The sequence below is a fragment of the Heloderma suspectum genome, chromosome 5 (assembly GCF_057233095.1).
Source record: "Heloderma suspectum isolate Gila_16-S chromosome 5, 16-S_ref, whole genome shotgun sequence".
Taxonomy (NCBI): domain Eukaryota; kingdom Metazoa; phylum Chordata; class Lepidosauria; order Squamata; family Helodermatidae; genus Heloderma; species Heloderma suspectum.
Genome location: NC_139462.1, coordinates 227562482 through 227582283, shown reverse-complemented (window position 1 = coordinate 227582283; position 19802 = coordinate 227562482). Strand labels below are relative to the sequence as shown.

Here is a 19802-nt window from a genome sequence, read left to right as displayed (position 1 = left end):
TTGCTTCTACTGTATACTGAATAGAAATACAGATAGAAAAACTACTTGGAGTTATAAAGAGAAATATAGGAAGTATAGAAAAAACAGATATAAAACCTGCTGGAAGTTACAGAGTTTTGTTCTAAGGCAATATCATGTGCTGCAAACCTTTCAGTGTTGTTTTGATTACAAAAGGATGCATATATTTCAGTTTTAATTGAAATGTAGACCGCTTCCCAGTGAGGTTTTTATTGCACCATTGCCCAGCTTCATTCACAGAATTTTTCAGGGGTCCAGACGTCATATAACAACAACAACAACATAATAGCCATAGGCCTACATTCAGGACTTTTGAGGAACCCCTAGCCTGAGGTAACCCCACAAATGTGCTCCTGATGGAAGTAGGAATGAGGATGTCTTTCATTTTATTGCCTTTGTTTTAGCTGTCTACCGAATGGGGTGTTCCAGAGATTCCAGAGTTTCCTGGAGAATCCGTTTCAGAGGATGAATATAAAAAGAAACTGGGGTGAGCACAGTGTGAAGGTTCTTCCTATAAGACCTGCCCCTTCCCACTTTGCTTTTATAGGTCAAACTGCATGTTGCTGGGGAGAGCAATCATGGCCTCTAGAGAGCGCCCGTGGGTCATAGGGTATTTTGGATTCCTGGATCTGAGGTCGGAGACAGTGCTTCAACCATGGAGCCATGAATTTGCGCTCCCCACTCCCTCACAGCCAGCATGGAAAGAACCGCACTGGTTGCCTCTCCAAGGTCACAAAAGCAATCTCGGGGAGGGGGTAATGAAAGCGTTCCAGTGGGCAGGCCGGGGAGCGAACTGGAGAGGCTGGGTCATGCAGTATCCCCAGGCCTCTCCAGCCTCTTTCCCTCCCCCTCCAATGTGCCCCAGCTAGATGGGCAAAATAGCCCATCTAGCTAAAATCATGTCTGCCACTCCTCCCGCTCTGCATTGGGTGGCCGGAGGCTTGTGGTCTGGAGGCATTCGGCCATCCTGATGGGATTGTGCCCTTAGTCGTGCCTTTAGAAAGCATGTGTAAACTGGCCACCTGAAGAAAAGGCAGCTGGCAGTGCCCAATCTGGAATGTACTTCCACTCTGGATCAGAGCCCTGTACCAGTTTCCTGCGAATCTGTTCCCTGCTGGCTGCTATTTGACCCTGAAGGTGCTGTTTGCTGGTTAGATACTTGAATGCTCCCCTCTGTTTAAAGAAATCCCTGTAAATAGAAAACCAACACAGCAGACCAGGCAGCTAGGGTAGAATTTTTCTGCATGGTGCACTAGTTTTCTATTTGCAGGGAGGGTTTTTTTTTTTAACATGGGGGAGCATTCAAAAGTGGTACCTGTCATCTGTACTCTGAAGTGGTACAATCTGTTCTACCTCCTCAGCATTCTGTCATCTCATTTTGCTTAAAATTTAGGCCCAGCAGCCGTAGATACATACATTTGAAACTGCTTTAACATCTGTAGTGTAGATGTCTCTTAAGTGACAGAGAACGCTCCCTGACCCCGATCCCTCCAGTCATTTGTTTACCACCCTATTACTTTCATGTTTACCGGGCTGCAATTAGAGTTGCTTTCCTAATATGTGAAATTCGAAGGGTGAAATGTATTTCGCAGGATACAAGATGACCATCTGTGATTCCACCGCCTTTATCTTTCTTTACATTCCCCTTTGCTGCTTAGCCTTATTGTTCAGGACCTGCTGAACTCAGAGGAGGACTTTGTCAAGGACCTACAGTTCCTCCAGACTCATCACATTCAGTTCACCGAGACCTGCCCTGTCATCCCTGTCGCTGTTTCCAGTCAGAAGCTCATTATCTTCAGAAATATCACTGATGTAACTCACTTCCATTCCAAGTACGTGTATCTGAGGCAGCTGCATGGCAAATGGAGTTGGGGCCACAAGTTAGATGCATCTGTGTGAAACAGGGTCTTGCGCAGTGTGGAAGGATATTACTTTAAGTCTTGAAGCAACTGAACAAGCCAGCTACCCCAAGCCTGTCTCTGCCTTTTAATTTGCCAAAATTGAACCACAGTGCATGTGTGTGTGTGTGTGTGTGTGTGTGAGAGAGAGAGAGAGGGGGGGGGGGGACAACCTCATGGACAGGAGTGCTTTCCAAGTCTTACAGAAGCAACTGGAAGCCTGAGTGTAGAGAGTCAGGAGTCAACACTAGGAATGGGGATAGGCCTTCTTTTTAGGATATTCAGAGATGTCAATGGGTGAAGGCAAAAAGAAGTTTATTTAGCAGGAATAGCCAATGAAGTGAGAAAGCAAGACAATAAAAGCAAGGCCGTAAAGCATATGTCCCGTCTGCTGCTGGGAATCCTGACATCTTATCTTATCAAGATAAGATCAGCGGAAAACGTGACTCCAACAGCCTGGCTGTGCAGTGCTGCCTAGATCAGCCGGCACTGAGGTTCTGCCCCTTGGGAGGATCCCAGGGAATCATGTGCTATCCTATTGATCTCTCCCATTCTGGCCATAGTCCAATGACTTCAAGAGTGTTTCATCCATTCCTACAGACTGGGAAAATACTGGCCCTGACAGTTGGCAGGCAGCCAGCCCAGAAGCTAACTCTCATCTCAGCCACCCTGCTAACAACAAGTAGCTAATCTTGAGGTTGTGCCAAAGGCTTCTGTACGAGCCTTGAGTTGTACAGCGTTAACAAAATTAACCCTGGGAACTAGCATAGCTATCCAACTCAATAAACAGACCCAAACGGAACTCCAGACATGGGCAAGAGAATTTGCGCACCACTGCCTCCTCGAGATAACAATGGTCTTCTGCGTTTCCACTACAGGATCCTGGCTGGAGCGAGATCAAGTGAGCAGTGCTCTTGCCAGGCCGGTTTTGTCCAGACTGGCTGAGCAGTGAATGCACAGGCAAAAACACCATGGTAGCAGCAGAGGATGGAAAAGTCCTCACCCCGACACCCTAGAGAGCTGCAGCCTGTCAGAATAGAGTCCAGGGGTCCCCAACCACTTTGGACTGGTGGACCCATTTAGTATTTTGAGAAAATGTCATGGGCACTATCACAAAAAACTGTGCCATGGCGGGCAGGGGTGTGTGTGTCCATTCACAAAATGGCTGCCATGGTGGCACTATGCTTGATGACTTAGCTATAATGAAAGTGCAGGGCTGGGGCTTTGGCAAAGCTAGAGTTTTAATTCTTTATATCCTGTTTTTAAAGAGGGCCAATATTCTGCATTAAAAAAACTCAAATTCTATATTTAGACAAAGCAGCTATTGGGATAAATTATGCAATGTTCAAAAATTTCCCATAAATGTGTTTAATGTGCATATTTTGATGGTTTTTCCTCAACATTTTGAATTGTCTTCATTTTTTTAAATGATCATATCCTGTGGCAAGAGCCCAGGTAGAAACTGCCATGCATCTGCATAGTGCTCTTCAGTGGAGCTTTCTTGGTATTGTGCTCATTTGTTCCCACCCATATACTCCAGTCGCAACAGTGGAGGTCCTGCTCCAAGTTCCCCTGCTGACTGAAATGCTGGCCATGTGCACAAGGGACAGGGCCTTTTCAGTTGTGGCACCAATGTTACAGAATACCCTTTCCAGGGAAACCCTCCAGCCCTCTTCTTTGTTTTTGTACTGTCACTCTGTTAGGCCCTGGCTTTTAGAGCAGGCTTTTGGTGGAGGCTAACTGGACAGTGTTTTCTTTGGTGCTGTGCTGAGGGGTGAGGGTATAACCCATGTATTCTGCTGGCTTTTAGTGCTGTTTTTTGGTTGGATTTTTATTGATGTTCTAATGTGTTCTTGTTTTCTAATTTGCTATCAGCTGCTTTGATTTTTTTTTTGAAAGAAAAGTGGAATAGCATTTTTTAAATCAATAAATACATAATATTTTTTGCAGTTTTATTGTGCTCATGTCGCCACTGCTCATGGCTGGCCCTTCCATTAGGCAGAGTGAGGCAACTGCCTCAGGCATCAGATTTTGGGGGCAGTAGTGGCAGCCCTCCAGGCATTTCCCTCTCTTGGAGGACAGCTTGCTGCCCTTAGGTGTGGTGGACACTCTCCTGCTGTCAGGATTGAAGTAGAATTGAACGGCCAGTCCAGCCAGCTTCTGACCATGGAGTGGAGGGGGCCATCTTGCCCCTTGCCTCAGGCAGCAACACATTTATTTATTTATTTTTCTATACCGTCCCGTAGCTGAAGCTCTCTGGGCAGTTTACAAAAGTTATAAGGTTAAAATACAATATACAAAGTTTAAAATCCATTTACATAAAAGCATATGGACAATACACATGAACAACATACAGCTACAAACACCTTTGAACTAAAAACAATTTAACAACAAAAATCCAACAATAAAAACAACACAGCTTAAAAACAACACAGCTTAAAAACAGTATACAAGAGTCAGCAGAAGGAAAAAGAGTTCTAAACAGGGAAGGCCTGCTGGAATAATAGAGTCTTTAATGCCTGCTTAAAAACTTTCAGAGAGGTCAGCTGTAGGGATGTACAAAAGTCACTTACCTTTCCGCGGATTATGTTGATGGTGGGGGGGGAGGTGTTCTGTCTCTCCCCCCGGAATCCTCGACGGGGGGGGAGGCTCTCCGTTCCTCCCCCCCGGAATCCTCCACAGCCGGCTGTGCTCTGTGGCAGCTCCATGGAGCAGCCAGCCAGGCCCAGGCCAGAGCCATCCGCAGCCGGATTTCCGGCCATGGAGGGCTCTGGGTAAAACAAAAACAAAAGAACCGCGTACGCAAATGGCAGTGGCTATGGCCGCCGCCATTTGCGTTCCTTATTTTTGGCCGTCTTAATCTACGTAAATATTTACGTAGACTATGACGGCGAAAATAAAGGGGAACGCAAATAGCGTAGCGGGCGCTATTTGCGTCCCTTTTTGATTCACCGTTTTAGCCTACGTAAATATTTACATAGGCTAAAACGGCGAATCAAAAAGGGACGCAAATAGCGCCCGCTACGCTATTTGTGTTCCCCCTTATTTTCGCCGTCATAGTCTACGTAAATATTTACGTAGACTAAGACGGCCAAAAATAAGGAACGCAAATGGCGGCAGCCATTTTTTTACCCAGCCATGATAGGCTACGTAAATCTTTATGTAGCCTATCACGTCTTGTAAAAAAAAACAAAACGACAAGACTGCAAATGGCGGCAGCGGCAGCCGGTTGGAAGACCAGCAGCTGCCGCCACCGCCGCCGCCACTCGGAACATCCGCCCCAGGTAAGTCTCGTCCCGGGTGGGATCCGGGGGGGGCGGCAGGCCATTCCACCACGGAGTTTGGGGGGCCGAATGCACTGTCATTCGGCCTCACCGAGATCCGTGGCGGAATTCTCTGACATTCCTAGTCAGCTGGCGCATTTCAGCCGGCAGGTCGTTCCACAACTGAGGGGCAGCAAAGGAAAAGGTCCTCTTGCATGTGGCTGCCAGTCTCAGATAGGCAGCGACAGCAGCGAGCCCTCAGAGGTGGACTGGGACATAGGGGAGAAGGTGCTGCCTAAGGTGCCTTGGACCTAGACCGTGTAAGGCTTTAAAGGTAAGAACCAGCACTTTATATGCCAGCCCTCCCATTGCTATTAAACCTGTGCAAAGAGCCAGGAAGTGGAGAGTTTGTTTGTCACGGTCTTTCCTTCCTCCTCACAATCCTTTTCCCTATCACCCACAGCACATTCTTCCCAGACCTTCAGAAATGCGACACTGATGATGATGTGGCAATGTGTTTCATCAAGAATGAGGGGGAATTTGACAAGTACATCCAGTACCTCGTGGGCCGTATACAGGCCGAGTCTGTCGTCGTCAGCAAAGCTGTTCAGGAGTTCTATAAGGTGAGGCAACTGACTATGATACACACTGCACAAGCTTTGCACTGAAACGTGCCTGGATCCTTCACCTCTGTGCATATTCCTTTGGCTCATTATTGCAAAGAACAGCATTCCTCTTTCTAAACAATGCTGTAATGTATGCCATGTATACATTGTGTTTCTGTAGCAAGGTAGACCCCACCCACTCACCCCCACCCCAAATTCCTAGCTCCACCTCTATGATCTTGGAGGCCCAGTGCTCCAGATCTCCCTGAAGCTGTTTGAAATCAGTTGCTCATAGGGTGGCCAGGTGTCCTACCTACAGAAGACAGTCTTGTGTTTGAAGAGCTGTCAGAGGAGACCCCTCTGAAGGGCTGTCCAGTCCAAGTCCAGTTTAAAGGTAAAGAACCAGCAGAAGGAAGAGCTGGCTCTCGAAGTTGCCCACCAACAGCACTTGGGCAGCAGGCTCCCAGGCCAAGTGGCTACAGTCTTCCCCACTCTCGGGAGATGTATTGCATTTGTGTTTAAATTATAGTTGTTCTTTCTAAATTTGCATCTATAGCTATACATTGTTGTTCAGTCGTGTCCGACTCTTCGTGACCCCATGGACCACAGCACGCCAGGCGTTCCTGTCCTGCGCTCTCTCCCGGAGCGTGCTCAAGTTCATATTCATTGCATCGGTGATGCTATCTAGCCATCTCATCCTCTGCCGACCCCTTCTCCTTTTGCCTTCAGTCTTTCCCAGCATCAGGGTCTTTTCCAGGGAGTTTTCTCTTCGCGTTAGGTGGCCAAAATATTTGAACTTCAGTTTCCGTATCTGTCCTTCCAATGAGCAGTCAGGGTTGATTTCCTTTAGGATGGACTGATTTGACCTCCTTGCAGTCCAGGGCACTCGTAAGAGTCTTCTCCAGCACCACAGTTCGAAAGCATCAATTCTTCGGCGCTCAGCCTTCCTTATAGTCCAGCTCTCACAGCCATACATTACTACTGGGAAAACCATAGCTTTGATTAGACGGACCTTTGTCGGCAAGGTGATGTCTCTGCTTCTTACTATGCTGTCTAGGTTTGCCATAGCTTTCCTCCCAAGGGGCAAGCGTCTTTTAATTTCATGGCTACAGTCACCGTCTGCGGTGATCTTGGAGCCCAAGAAAGTAAAATCTGTCACTGCTTCCATTTCTTCCCCTTGTATATGCCAGGAAGTGATGGCATGCAAATTGATGTCCTCATTTGTCCTCTTTTCTGGCAATATGTAAGTGGCCACCATAGATTACATTAGTGTTCAGGGCTAGCCATGTATGAGCGTGTAGCCCTTTGGAAAGGAGCCAAGCCTCTTCCTTGGTGATATGAGAGCTGGCCGGCTGTAACACCCCCGTTGTTGTGCTTTGATGTCCAGCGATATACAGAGGGAACGTTATCCAGCGAGGACCCTTCTCAGCCACCTGTACTTCCTCTGCAGCACTATCTGGAGAGACCGATCAACAGGATTCAGAAGTATCAAACTGTGATCAAGGTCAGCATCTTCCCTTTAATACCTGGAGTGATTGTTTGGTGTCCTTATGTGGGGAGAAGGCGATTATTTTTCCCTCTTTTCCTGGTTTTACACCAGTTAATTATTTTGGTTTCACTTCTATTACTCATGACTCAGAGTCCTTCCTAAGCTGTTTCTGGTTCAATATAGCTACAGTTTACGTGGTTGAGGTACATGGTGTGACCAGCACAGCACAGGTGTTGTACCCCATCCTCACTGGTTTGTTACCACTATATATCACAATATCCCCTCTGCAATTATCTCTTGATCTTTGGGAAAGGTAAGAGGGGAGGAGGAGAACCTTATCAGGATCCAGATCAGTTCACCAAATAACAGGGTCTGAATGGGTAAACCAGTATGATCAATGGGATCTGACAAAGTGTTGGGCTGTGTCTATGCTACAGGGGAAACTGGCAGTCAACCAAAAAGTATGCATTAGTGCATCTGACAGGAGAGAAGCATGCTGTATACCTGCAAAATTCAATTTTGGATTCATTTTTATTTCCTAGAATAATGTTTTCATTTCCTAGAATAATGTATTCATTAATTGGTATGTATGAATGATGCAAATTGTACAATTTTATGTATTTACAGGAGCTAATCCGAAATAAAGCAAGGAATAGTCAAAACTGTGCGCTGCTGGAGCAGGCTTATGCTATTGTGTCTGCACTCACAAGACGAGCAGAAAACAACCTCCATGTGTCCCTCATTGAGAACTATCCAGGAACCCTGGAAATCTTAGGGGAGCCCATCCGACAGGCAAGCCTCATAGTCTCATTATGATCATGAGTTCACATGATCGATTAGTGTGTGTCTGGATTATTGGCTTCTCTTACTGAGCTGCAAAAAAGCTGAATTTATATTGATTTCCTTTCATATTCTCTCTCTTGCCTTTCTTTGACCAAGTTAATAACCCCCTTTTCTGTGGCTTTGTTAAACATTCCTGCAAACTTTTCAACAGAGCTGCACTGAATGTTCTCCTGTTTTGATTTTCAGGTTGGAAGTAGTTCTTTCGCTCCTTCTCCCCCTGAAATATTTCTAAAAATGTTTTTCTATTTCACCTTTTTTCGATCCTGTTTGCAACCATCTTTTCCTCTGCTGCTTTGGGACCATTTGTTCGCTTCATTACTGCATCTGCAGTAATCTGGTAATCCCAGCCAACCAGGAATCACATACCGAACAGGATGACATCATGAAGTTACATAGGCCCCATCTACATGGGGGATTTACTCCTGTTCTAATGCGCCTCACAGATGATCGTGGCACATGACACATGCCCCTCTCTGCAGCAAGCATGGGTTTTCATGCTGTCAAATCCACTTCTTTGCAAAGTGGTTTTGTGATGGATTTTCCCATCACAGCAGCTGCAGTGCAGTTTGGGAGTCTGTGTGACCTCAACTGGCTTCAGCAAGGGCTGGGGCAAGCAGCACTGATTGGTGGAAGGGAAAGTTGTGTCATGAAAGGGTGGGCACAAGGAGAGGAGTTGGCTAAACACGTCTACTCAGAAGTAACTCATTGTCTTCAATTGCACTTTGCCATGCATGGGAGGGGAGAGAGGGGTTGGGAGAATTTCTTTGCCTATAGTTTATCTCCACTCATCTGGACTAGTGGAGGTATGCAGAAGTTTAAGGAGTTTAAAAGCTGATCACCCCCAAATGACCTTTACTCCCACTAAGAAAGGGTGGACACAAGCAGACGAGTGGGGTAAATATATCTACTCGGAAGTAACTTCAGTTGCACTTCACTGAGCACGAGAGCAGAGAGAGGGGCGGGGAGCAAGCCTCCGTTCATTTGCTGCACTGCATCTACGCTGTCGATGATGTTCCATTCTACTCGCGGGAGTCCTCCCACCCAACCCCGAACTAATGCGTTTTCAGGTGCCATTTGCCCCGAGAAAGCGGGTTTTTTTTTTAAAAAAATGTATACAGTGTGTTACTGACGTGTAGCACGGTAGGAGCAAATTCGAATTTGTGAAAATCCAGCTTTGAATAGAATCACATCATAAAGTGTCTCTGTAGATGCAGCCATAGACAATCGGATGTGACTACACGATGTAATCACTGAGGGAAATCTGAGCAGGGATCCCTGTTCCCCAGGTCACAGCTCTGTCTGTGGCCTTGGAGGGGTAAACCCCCAGTATTCTGTGGCTGCTCAGACAATGTCTAGGGACAAAAGGATTGCTCTCTGAATGAATGAATGAATGAAACAAAACAGTGTCCGGGAACTGAATCACTTTACTTCTGGTGAATGTGAGAGCAGAGTTTCTGAGAACAAGGCACCGAACATCAAGAATTCTGTGAAGTGTTAACAGAGCTCTCCACAGAATACAGAGTCTGCCAAATACCAGTTTTTCTAACTGAATTTTGCTTTTTTTTTTTTTTTCCAGGGACAGTTCATTGTATGGGAAGGGGCGCCCGGAGCCAGAATGGCTTGGAAGGGTCACAAGCGACATGTCTTCCTCTTCAAGAATTACCTACTCGTTTGCAAGCCCAAGCGAGATACTAAGACAGATACTTACAGCTACATCTTCAAGAACATGATGAAGGTTTGAACCTTGATAACAAGATTCCGCCTCCCCAATTCCTTTGCCTATTCCTGAATCTGTCTAGGTCAAGCTGTCTATCAGATAACATTGCTCTAAAGGTAGCATTGCTCTTTAAAGTAGCTATTCAATTTCAAATATCACCACAGCACTGCCAGATACTAAGCCAGCCCCCAAAATATGTCAGTTCCTCAAATAACACAGAGTAGACATAAGTAGGGAGGCAACCAGAATATGTACCAAAAGGTAACTCACAATCAGTTCATATGTGTCCATTAAACCCCCCAGATGTACATTCAGTGAACCATCTTCCAGGGGTTCCCAAATGCACATCTGACTTAGACAGAAGTAGGTCTGCTGATTTACAAGTTATCATATAACAGAAACCTAGATGGATGAACTGGGAAGAGTTTGAGTGTTTGAACCTGGTGTTAGGTCAGCAAAGCAGATCAGTGATTCTGCAGGTATATGGGCCATTCTGCTGCCCTTCAGTCTCTCTGCCCAAGCAGGCCAAGATGGTCTCAGGCATGGTGTTGGAAAACCCTAGCACACTCTTGTACGATTTCAACACCTGCAAGGGGGCCACCTTAGGAGGGCCTGTTTGGAACTTCATGGCTGCGGTAATGACCTGTCAGGGTGAATAGCCCTCCCGCTATAAAATCAACATAACGGAGACTTGAACTTCAAACCAGTCATGGCTTTTATTAGGCTAATGGTGAGCTTTTCCACAATACAACTTAAGTGGAACTCAAAGTCTGCCCCAGGGCCTAAATAGCTAATTCTGAGCTCTCTATTAGGGAAGGCTTTTGCAAGGTAGAGGACAGGCAGCTACAGAGAAACTTGAGAGGTGGCTTATTCCCCTCGCTTAGGGAGGCTCCTTATTGTGTATGCTCCAGCGAGAGGTTATTCTGGCAGGGTGTCTCAAGCCACTCCCTAACCCCACCCACTTGGACCAACAACACGCCCTTGTGTCCACCAAGTCACACGTTTCCTCCTTGGAAAGGACTAAGTTTCTCATGGGGGGAGGGTAAAGCAGTGCATGGACCTGGGCCACCTGGTTGTCAAGGCCTTGGGAAGATTCTTATCCAACTCCTGGAGACTCTAGGGGAGTTTCCTCCCCTGCTCTCTGGTCCAACTGTCCTAGTTCTGGCTCTGAATCAGAACTGGAATCATCAGAAACCACAGAGGTCCTGGGCTCAATCCTGACATCACCATGGGATACTTCAGTATTTCATCAGCTCTACACGATATGCAGGACACATTCTAGACCCAGTATTCTCAACTGAGCAGCAGGATGGTGGCCTGGGATTGTGTGATGTATGTTTGCGTGTGTGCGTGTGTGTGTAACCCTTGCCCATCTTGGGTAATTGCATCTAGTCGAAGGGGATTCACCTGATGGATCCAGGAGGTGATGAATGCCTGAGAGAGGGTGTGGCCCCCACCACCTTGAAAAAGATGGTTGTGAGACCACTCCTTAAGAAGCCTTTGCAGCACCTGCAAAACTGTAGCAACTGTTCTCCAGTCATGAATACCCCCTTTGGGGGCAAGGTGCTCAAGAGCGTGGTGCTGGTCCAATTCCAGGGGCTGTTGGAGGACTTGGCGAACTTTAGTGCATGGGTTGAGTTGACATTATGAGGGTATAACTTGTGCAGTCTGAAAAATGACTGAAGATGTCTCAGTTGAATTTTAACCCTGTCCTCTGATTACTCAGCTCTCAAACATAGATGTGAATGATCTCGTGGAAGGGGATGATCGGGCATTTGAGATTTGGCACGAGCGGGAAGATTCAGTCCGCAAATATCTGTTCCAAGCCAGGACGGTCATCATCAAGAACTCCTGGGTGAAGGAAATCTGTGGCATCCAGCAGCGCATCAGCCTCCCTGTCTGGGGTAAGTATAACAGGTAGGGATGTCAGAGAATTTCGCCACGAATCTCGGGGAGGCCGAATGCCAGCGCATTCGGCCCCCTGAAATCGGTGGCGGAACGGTCTGCCCCCCCGCCCCCCCCCCCCCCGGGACGGGACTTACCTTGGGCGAATCTTCCTGGCAGCGGCGGCTGCGGCGGCGGTTTGGTGGCTGCTGCTGAGGCCGGTCTTCCGACCGGCTGCCACCTCCGCCATTTCCAGTAAAAAAACCCCCAAAAACAAAAAAACGTGATAGGCTACGTAAAGATTGACGTAGCCTATCACGGCTAGATTTTTAAAAAACACCGTGATAGGCTACGTCAATCTTTACGTAGCCTATCACGGCTGATTTAAAAGGGAAAAAAAAACCGCGCGTACGCAAATGGCGGCGCCCATGGGCGCCGTCATTTGCGTTCCTTATTTTGGCACGTCTTAGTCTACGTAAACATTTACGTGGACTAAGACGGCGTAAATAAGGGGAATGCAAATAGCGTAGTGTCTACGCTATTTGCGTCTCCCTTATTTTCGCCGTCTTAGGCTATGTAAATGTTTACGTAGACTAAGACGTGCCAACATAAGGAACGCAAATGGCAGCGGCCATGGCCGCCACCATTTACATACGTGCGTTTTTGTGGTTTTTTTAAAAAGTCAGCTGTGATAGGCTATGTAAACATTTACGTAGCCTATCACGGCTGACTGCAGGGACGCAAACGGCGGCGGCTACGGCCGCCGCCATTTGTGGAGCTGGCCGGCCAGGATTCGGGGGGGGGGAGGGACGGAGCGCCTCCCCCCCCGGCAGAATTTGGGGGGGGGGACGGAGCGCCTCCCCCCCCGGCCAGAATTTCAGGGGGAGGGTCGGAGCGCTTCCCCCCCACCGTGAATGTCACCCTTCAAAAAGGTAAGTGACTTTCGTACATCCCTAAAATAGGGAAAGGACCAACCAGTGGAGGCTGGTGGCTGCCATGGTGCTGGGGCTTTGAATCCTCTGTGGCTTTCATTCACAACCAGCCAGAAATCTGCAGGAGCTCTCCAAGGTGCTGAACCTATTTTGGGGTCACAGTTCAGCACCTTGGAGAGCTCCTGCAGAGTTCTGGCTGGTTCTGACTGAAGCCTGGAATGGATGCACAGCCCCACCAACATCGGAGCCGCCACCCTCGCTGAGACCAAGCCCCTTGCTGCTACACCTCTTTCCTCTGGACCGCTTCTGCAGTGGCTGACATTTCTGTTCTTGGACTTTTCGTTATCCGCTGAAGAACCCTGGTTTAAATCTGTTTACTTTCAGATCCGCCAGACTTTGAGGAGGAACTGGCTGACTGCACGGCTGAGGTTGGCGAAACTGTGAAATTAGCCTGCCGAGTAACAGGAACACCCAAGCCGGGTGTCACCTGGTATAAAGGTATGGCCAATGCTGGTTGAGCATTCTTGGTTTCCTGGAATATTGGTCAAAATCCATCTCCAAGTTTTAGACCATTCATTAACCATATTAGAGTGGTCAATGGATTGCTTCCCCACCCTAAACACAACATTGTGATGGCAGAAGTGTTTTTTCTTTGTTTCCTTTTGAAGATGGCAAACCAGTGGAGGTAGATCCCCATCACATCATCATTGAAGATCCTGATGGCTCCTGCACGTTGATCCTGGACAACCTGACGGGTGTTGATTCGGGGCAATACATGTGCTATGCTGCTAGCCCAGCTGGCAACGCCAGTACCCTAGGAAAGATCCTTGTTCAAGGTAAAAGCCCCATGGTACCAAAAAAGAGAGAGAAAAGACTAACCGGATTCCTGCTGTGCACCACATGCCTAAGCAGCATTTCAAGATGTAGCTGAGACATTCCACTGAAGCTTTTTTTTAATCTCCCACCATCGTGGAGGCTGGCAAATTTGTTTTGTCAGACATCATGATCACACAAAATGGATTAATTTTGGTAGCTGCCACTTAATCCCAGAATCTGGGGGCTCTTTTTATGTTCTTTGTCTATAGGAACAAAGTGTTTATTTCTATACAGAATCAGTTTAAGGAGTCCATGTTCAGAGACTGTACCGTTAAATGCCAAATTCTGGTGACAAGCAGGGGAGAGCTATTGGCTTCCCAGATGTATCTGGCTGCCCATTATAGAAAACAGGACACTGGTTTAGATGCAGCCTTGGTATGATCTGGCTGGGCTTTTCTTATGTTCTTAATCTGTACTTCCCCTCTTCCATGCGGTTATCCAGAAAGCATGTCATATATCTGAAAGAGTCAGGAAATGGGTACAGCAGACAAGGGGTGGGGACACATCTGAGGGCCTTGGAGCAGGAGGCACAACAAAAAGGCAAACGTGACATGAGGATGACTAAGAATGAAAATAGAGGAATATGGGAGAAAAAGATGGAGGCAAATGGGAAGTCATGTGTAAGGACAGTGAGGCAAATATAAGTAAACACAAGAATGTATCTATTGTAGGGATGTACGAAAGTCACTTACCTTTTTGAAGGGTGACATTCGCGGTGGGGGGAGGCGCTCTGTCCCTCCCCATGAAATTCTGTCCAGCCGGCTCCGCTCCGTGGAGATTCCGCAGAGCCGCCGGCTGGGGCCGCCCATAGCCGCTGCCATTTGTGTCCCTGTATTTTGCCGTGATAGGCTACGTAAATATTTATGTAGACTATCACGGCAAAAAAAAGAAGAAGAAAACAGCAGACGCAAATGGCGGCGGCTACGGCGGCTGCCATTTGCGTCCCCTTTTTTGCCATTTTACGGCAAAAAACAAGGGAACACAAATGGTGGCCAGTATGCCATTTGCGTTCCCTTTTTTTTTTTTTTGCCATAATAGCCTACGTAAATATTTACGTAGGCTAAAACGACAAAAAACAGGGGATGCAAATGGCGGCAGCCGTAGCCGCCGCCATTTGCGTCCGCTGGTGTGTGTTTTTTTTGCCGTGATAGGCTGCGTAAATACTTACGTAGCCTATCACAGCTTCCGCAGGGACGCAAATGGCATCCCTGCGTTAGCTGTGATAGGCTACGTAATTATTTATGTAGCCTATCACGGCTATAATGAAGAAGCGAATGGAGGCTGCAGACGCGGCCGCCATTCGCAAGTCCGCGCAGATGGCAGCAGGTAAGTGCTCCATTTCGCGCACCTTTCGTGGGGGGGGGACCTCGTTCCGCCATGGATTTCGGGGGGCCGAATGCACTGGCATTTGGCCTCACTGAGATCTGTGGCGGAATTCTCTGACATCCCTAATCTATTTACACTAAGCAACTGTGTCCTAAATGTGTGTGGTGGTCTAATAAGTAGATATGTGATCACATTTCAGCAATTGTCTCTCTTGCTCAAACACACCTCACCCACACAAAGCCACCACATATTTCTGTTTTCAGAAGACCTCCAAAAGGAAGGGCTTTCCCAGACACTGTTGGGTCTGGGAACTATGCAGTGGTGACTTATGCAGCAAGCTGATGTTCCTGTTTTCAAGGGAATCACTGTTTAACAGCAGTCATGCTCACGACTCTGTCTGGAGTTGCTTTATAAAGAGCAAACGTTCTTGTGCCACAGGCACCTGTTGTACAGTGCCTGTTGGATCGCTTGAAAAAGTGTTCCTAGACTCCTTGGCAACCAGCTAATCCTGCACTGTCTGCACTTGGGTGAGAACAGTGGAGGCTGGTGGCTCCGATTTCGGTGGGGCTGTGGTTCCATTCTAGGTTTCAGTCAGAACCATCCAGAACTCTACAGGGGCTATCCTGGGTGCTGAATCCTATCTCCAAAATAGGTTCAGCACCTTGGGTGGCTTCTTTAGAGTTCTGGCAGGTTCTGACTGAAACCCAGAATAGAGTCACAGCTCCACTGAAATAGGAGCCACCAGTCTCCACTGAGTGGGAAGGTGGTTTGCTACTATAAGAACATAAGAAGAGCCCTGCTGGATCAGACCCAGGGTCCATCTAGTCCAGCATTCTGTTCACACAGTGACCAACCAGTCTTTGACATTAAACCCACAAGCTGGACATGAACGCAACAGCAGCATCCTCCTGCCCATGTTCCCAGCTGCTGGTGTACATAGGCATCCTGCCTCTGATCGTGGAGGTAGCATAGAGGAGGTCTCAGCCACTATGGCTGGAATGGCTGCTTGGAAGAGGTGTGGCTGCCTTAAACAGGTGCAGCAACACCTGGCTGTGATTGGCCCGGCTTTCTGAGGCAGAGCAGTAGAGCCCGCCCAGCCTCCTCCATATGCACGATCCTGCAAAATGGTGGAAAAACTGACCCCTTCCCCATGGGCTGGGGAGTGCTGTTGTCTGGACAAGCCCATAGTCATTTTTAACTTGCTCCAGTTTATATCAGTCATGTGGCTTCTGGTATCATCACGGTTATTTTTTCTTCCTAGTGCCTCCCCGATTTGTGAACAAGGTTAAACATGCCTATTATGGGGATGGTGAAGATGCGCAGTTTACCTGTACCATTGAAGGTGCACCTTCTCCACAGATCAGGTAAGAGGAAATCCCACTCGGCTCCCTCCCTACTCCCTCAAAGGAGTTCTGCCACTCTGCAGTAGAAGTCAGCTGGAGCAAAACATCACAAACCCACTTCCTTCTTCTCTGCCCCAACTCCATTTTTCAGCTTAAGAAAGATTGGTTAGGGTTTTTAAAGTAAGCATCGAATAGTACCAAATGAACTTTTACAACAGAAAACAGATAAAGCAATGCTTTAAACAATAAAAATGGTGGACAGCCCATCTGAAGTGGGGGTGGATGGGTGGAGGCATAGCCAAAAGGGAAATCAAGATTTGATGTGGAAGCAGGCATGTCTTTGGCGCAATGCAATGATGGGGGAAAGGATAGGGAAAAGTCACCCTGAGAAACAAAAACCATCCTGGCTATTGTTTTAAAGCCCAGATGGATTCTCCCACAGCCTCTGCTTTTGAAAGTATTTTCTGTCCTCTTCACTGGGATACTTGCATAAGGAACTGCAATTCTACATCAACCCAAATTCTAGTATTTTAATGCAGCATAGAAATTTAAAAATTGGTATTTTAATGCAGCATACAAATTAGATTTTCTAATGTGCATACTGTAATTGGGTGCCAATCTGGTTGTGAAAGTTACTTAGATATTTTTAAAAAAAATACCTGCAGGTACTGTGGCGATGTAGTAATAAGGTGACATTTTTGGCTGAAACACTGGAACATGGGGCGTGGGCTGTTAGATTAAACTTGCCTATGTCCCATTCTGTGGCTATAAGCTTTTTGGTGATCATACACTAGGGCTGGGTACTGCTAGAAACGAAAGATTAAAAGAAAACCATGCCTTCTGAGGTTAGTCTTATCCTGCTACATCTGACTATGTTTGTTTCATTCTTTCATTCTCTCTCTCTCTCTCTCTCTCTCTCTTTCTCTAACAGGTGGTATAAAGATGGAAATCTGCTGACAGACCCAAATAAACACCAGAGTTTTAGTGAGCCACGGAGTGGCGTTATAGTTCTTGTGATCAAAAATGCCTGTAAGGATGACATGGGATTCTATGAGTGTGAGGTGAGCAGCCTGTAGGCTTCAGAATCTTTGACACATTGTCTTGGTGCAGAAATTTCTCCTAAATGGCATGGATAAAACGTATGGGGCTGCATTCCTATGTGTACTTACTTGGCAGTAGGCCCCACTGAATTTAGTGGGATTTAGGACTAAAATTGATCAGGCATTGGGAGATCCATGATTGGATTTATTTAATTATTTATTTTGCGATTTTAAGATAGTTAAAAGTAGTTGTCTGGGGTGTGGGGGATTATATTGGGATTCTGGCATTTTGGTGGGGGGTGTTAATTAACAATTCTTTCCCCCAGTTAAAATTGCTCCCTTGTGGAGGAAAACATATAGGTGCCAGATGGGTAATTTACACTGGGAAAATAGGATGGGAGGAAGAGTTATCCCCTTTCCGCAGCTCCACAGCCCTAACCTGAGTCTCCTGGAGGAGATCTGATTACAGATCTCCCAACGTCTCATCTAATTTGACACTTATTCCAATTAAATATGTATAGGCCTGGGCAGCAAGATTAGGTATTGTTCTCAAGGTGTTAGACATGCTTCCTTATGAATCTTCCTTGCTTAGAGGAAGTACAAGTTGGCCTCCCCTTTTGCGGGGGAGTGCCTTTGCTTATTATTATTATTATTATTATTTATTACATTTTTATGCCGGCCCATAGCCAAAACTCTCTGGGCTTAGGGTTGCTTTGTACAACCATTTTAGTTGGCCAGAATATGGGGAGATCATGGGGGGTTGATAATCTCAATTGTTCCCCATCAGCATGTATCACTGATGATGAGTCAGTTGTGGATGTGAGTTAATTTCTGCACTTGACTCATTGCAGCCTTTACTTGTGAACCACTCAGGTGTCACTCTCACGATGAACAGAGTCATCCAAAGTCTGGCATGTGAAAATGACTAAAGGATTTAGCCTCCCTCCTCTCTTATGTATAATAATATAAATTTCTGTACAGCCCCTCAATGAAAAGTGTTAGAGGAATGTCAGGCAAGCCCCTCTTATTCTCAGGCTGGTTGGCTCCAGAGGCATGTGTCAAGAGGACCAGTTCTAACTTTCTGAGTGGGATTGGGCAAATGTGATAGGCACATGGCAGTGTAGTGGAGCCAGGGCTCACAGGGTCGAAGCGCCAAGACCTTTGACATCATCTTCCACCCCACTCAGGTGCTTCAACCCTCTGAGTATAGTTGCGATCCTGATGTAGCCTGAGCAGGTAGGGTGGGGTGGGGGATTTTCCCAGTAACAGTATATTGTTGTGAGCTATCCCTACTGTAATGCAACCTATTTTGGGGTGGCTTAGTCTTGAATAGGTAACAAAAGACAGATATAATACACCACCAACCTGGTGCCCTCCAGATGTTTTGGACTTCAGCCTCAGCCAGGATGGTCAGTGGCCAAGAGCAGTAGGGGTTGTAGTCCAAAACATCTGAAGGGCACCAGGTTGGGGAAGGCTGTAATACACACAAACACAGAGAGAGATGGATCAGCTCAGCTGCCTGCATTTTTAGCCTCTCCTTTGTGGGGAGGGGGCTAGAGAGATTGTCATGATGAACACCTGCACTCCAAAATTTACCACTGTGGGCGTATTCATGCAGAAATAGGTGTGTGGCATTTGGTTGCAGAGGGACATGATGGCTCAGCCCTTTCAGAACTTCTGGATTTTTGAGAGCCACACATGCTTAACTCCATCCGTGCAGGTGCCAGAGGAGAGGCATGTGTGCCTTTTCCATTTCTAATTGTGCGCCCAGCTTGTGAGCAATCCTGCTGGTGACACTCCCTGCTACAATCAATTGCTTAACCTTGCTCTGCTTAGCTATCATACAGTATATGGGCAGAGGAAAGGAATTTATATCCAAATTCCAATTGGCTGGTGGCTTTGATTTTTTGTGCTTTTGCTTTCCTCTGTAGTGGATGGCATGGTGCGTATATCTCAGGGCATCCGGGCTCATATGAATAAAGATTCTTTGATCCACACATACCTCTGGCATGATTCATAATCCACTGTGTTTGTGCCTTATCCAGTTGTCCCCAATGTGGTGCCCTCCAGATGTGCTGGTCCACAACTCCCATCATTCCCAGCCAGCATGACCAATGTATTGCAGTCCAAGACATCTAGGGAAGCCTGGCCTAATCTGTTAAGAATGGTTGGGGACAGAGGATCCCAGCTTTAGGTAAAAGGCTGGCTTCTCCTGGAACTTCAGTTCAGTGAACCTATGAAATGGCAGCAATGTGCTTGTTTGTGCACAGGCAAAAGAATCACTGCTTCTGTAGGCCTGTGACCAACACACAGGAATTGGTTTTCTTCTTTCTCCAGAAATTCCCGTAAATTCTAACCAGCATTGTATACTTCTCTTTAGCTGGTAAACAGATTAGGGACGGCAAAGAGTGGCGCTCAGCTTTACCACCAGAGTGCAGCAGCCTTGGCCCAAGAGAGGAGACCAGATCAAGCCATTACAATTGAAGGTATGGCCTTTTATCAACTCTGTGAGTGTGCCATTAAATTACCGTTGCCATGGAGTCCCCTCCTTAAGGATCAAATATATTT

The 19802-nt window shown here is 46.9% G+C and overlaps 1 protein-coding gene across 1 annotated transcript in view; it reads left to right on the top strand.

The window, feature by feature from the left end:
* OBSCN (obscurin, cytoskeletal calmodulin and titin-interacting RhoGEF) overlaps positions 1 to 19802 on the top strand; it is a 294672-nt gene that overhangs the window by 196115 nt on the left and 78755 nt on the right. Inside the window, exons 75-86 of the mRNA XM_084859836.1 lie at positions 423 to 505; positions 1677 to 1850; positions 5643 to 5802; positions 7172 to 7288; positions 7901 to 8065; positions 9693 to 9851; positions 11560 to 11737; positions 13034 to 13147; positions 13318 to 13485; positions 16113 to 16215; positions 17126 to 17255; positions 19615 to 19720. Coding sequence (XP_084715962.1) covers positions 423 to 505; positions 1677 to 1850; positions 5643 to 5802; positions 7172 to 7288; positions 7901 to 8065; positions 9693 to 9851; positions 11560 to 11737; positions 13034 to 13147; positions 13318 to 13485; positions 16113 to 16215; positions 17126 to 17255; positions 19615 to 19720 — 1657 coding nt within the window. The remainder of the gene's footprint in view (positions 1 to 422; positions 506 to 1676; positions 1851 to 5642; positions 5803 to 7171; positions 7289 to 7900; positions 8066 to 9692; positions 9852 to 11559; positions 11738 to 13033; positions 13148 to 13317; positions 13486 to 16112; positions 16216 to 17125; positions 17256 to 19614; positions 19721 to 19802) is intronic.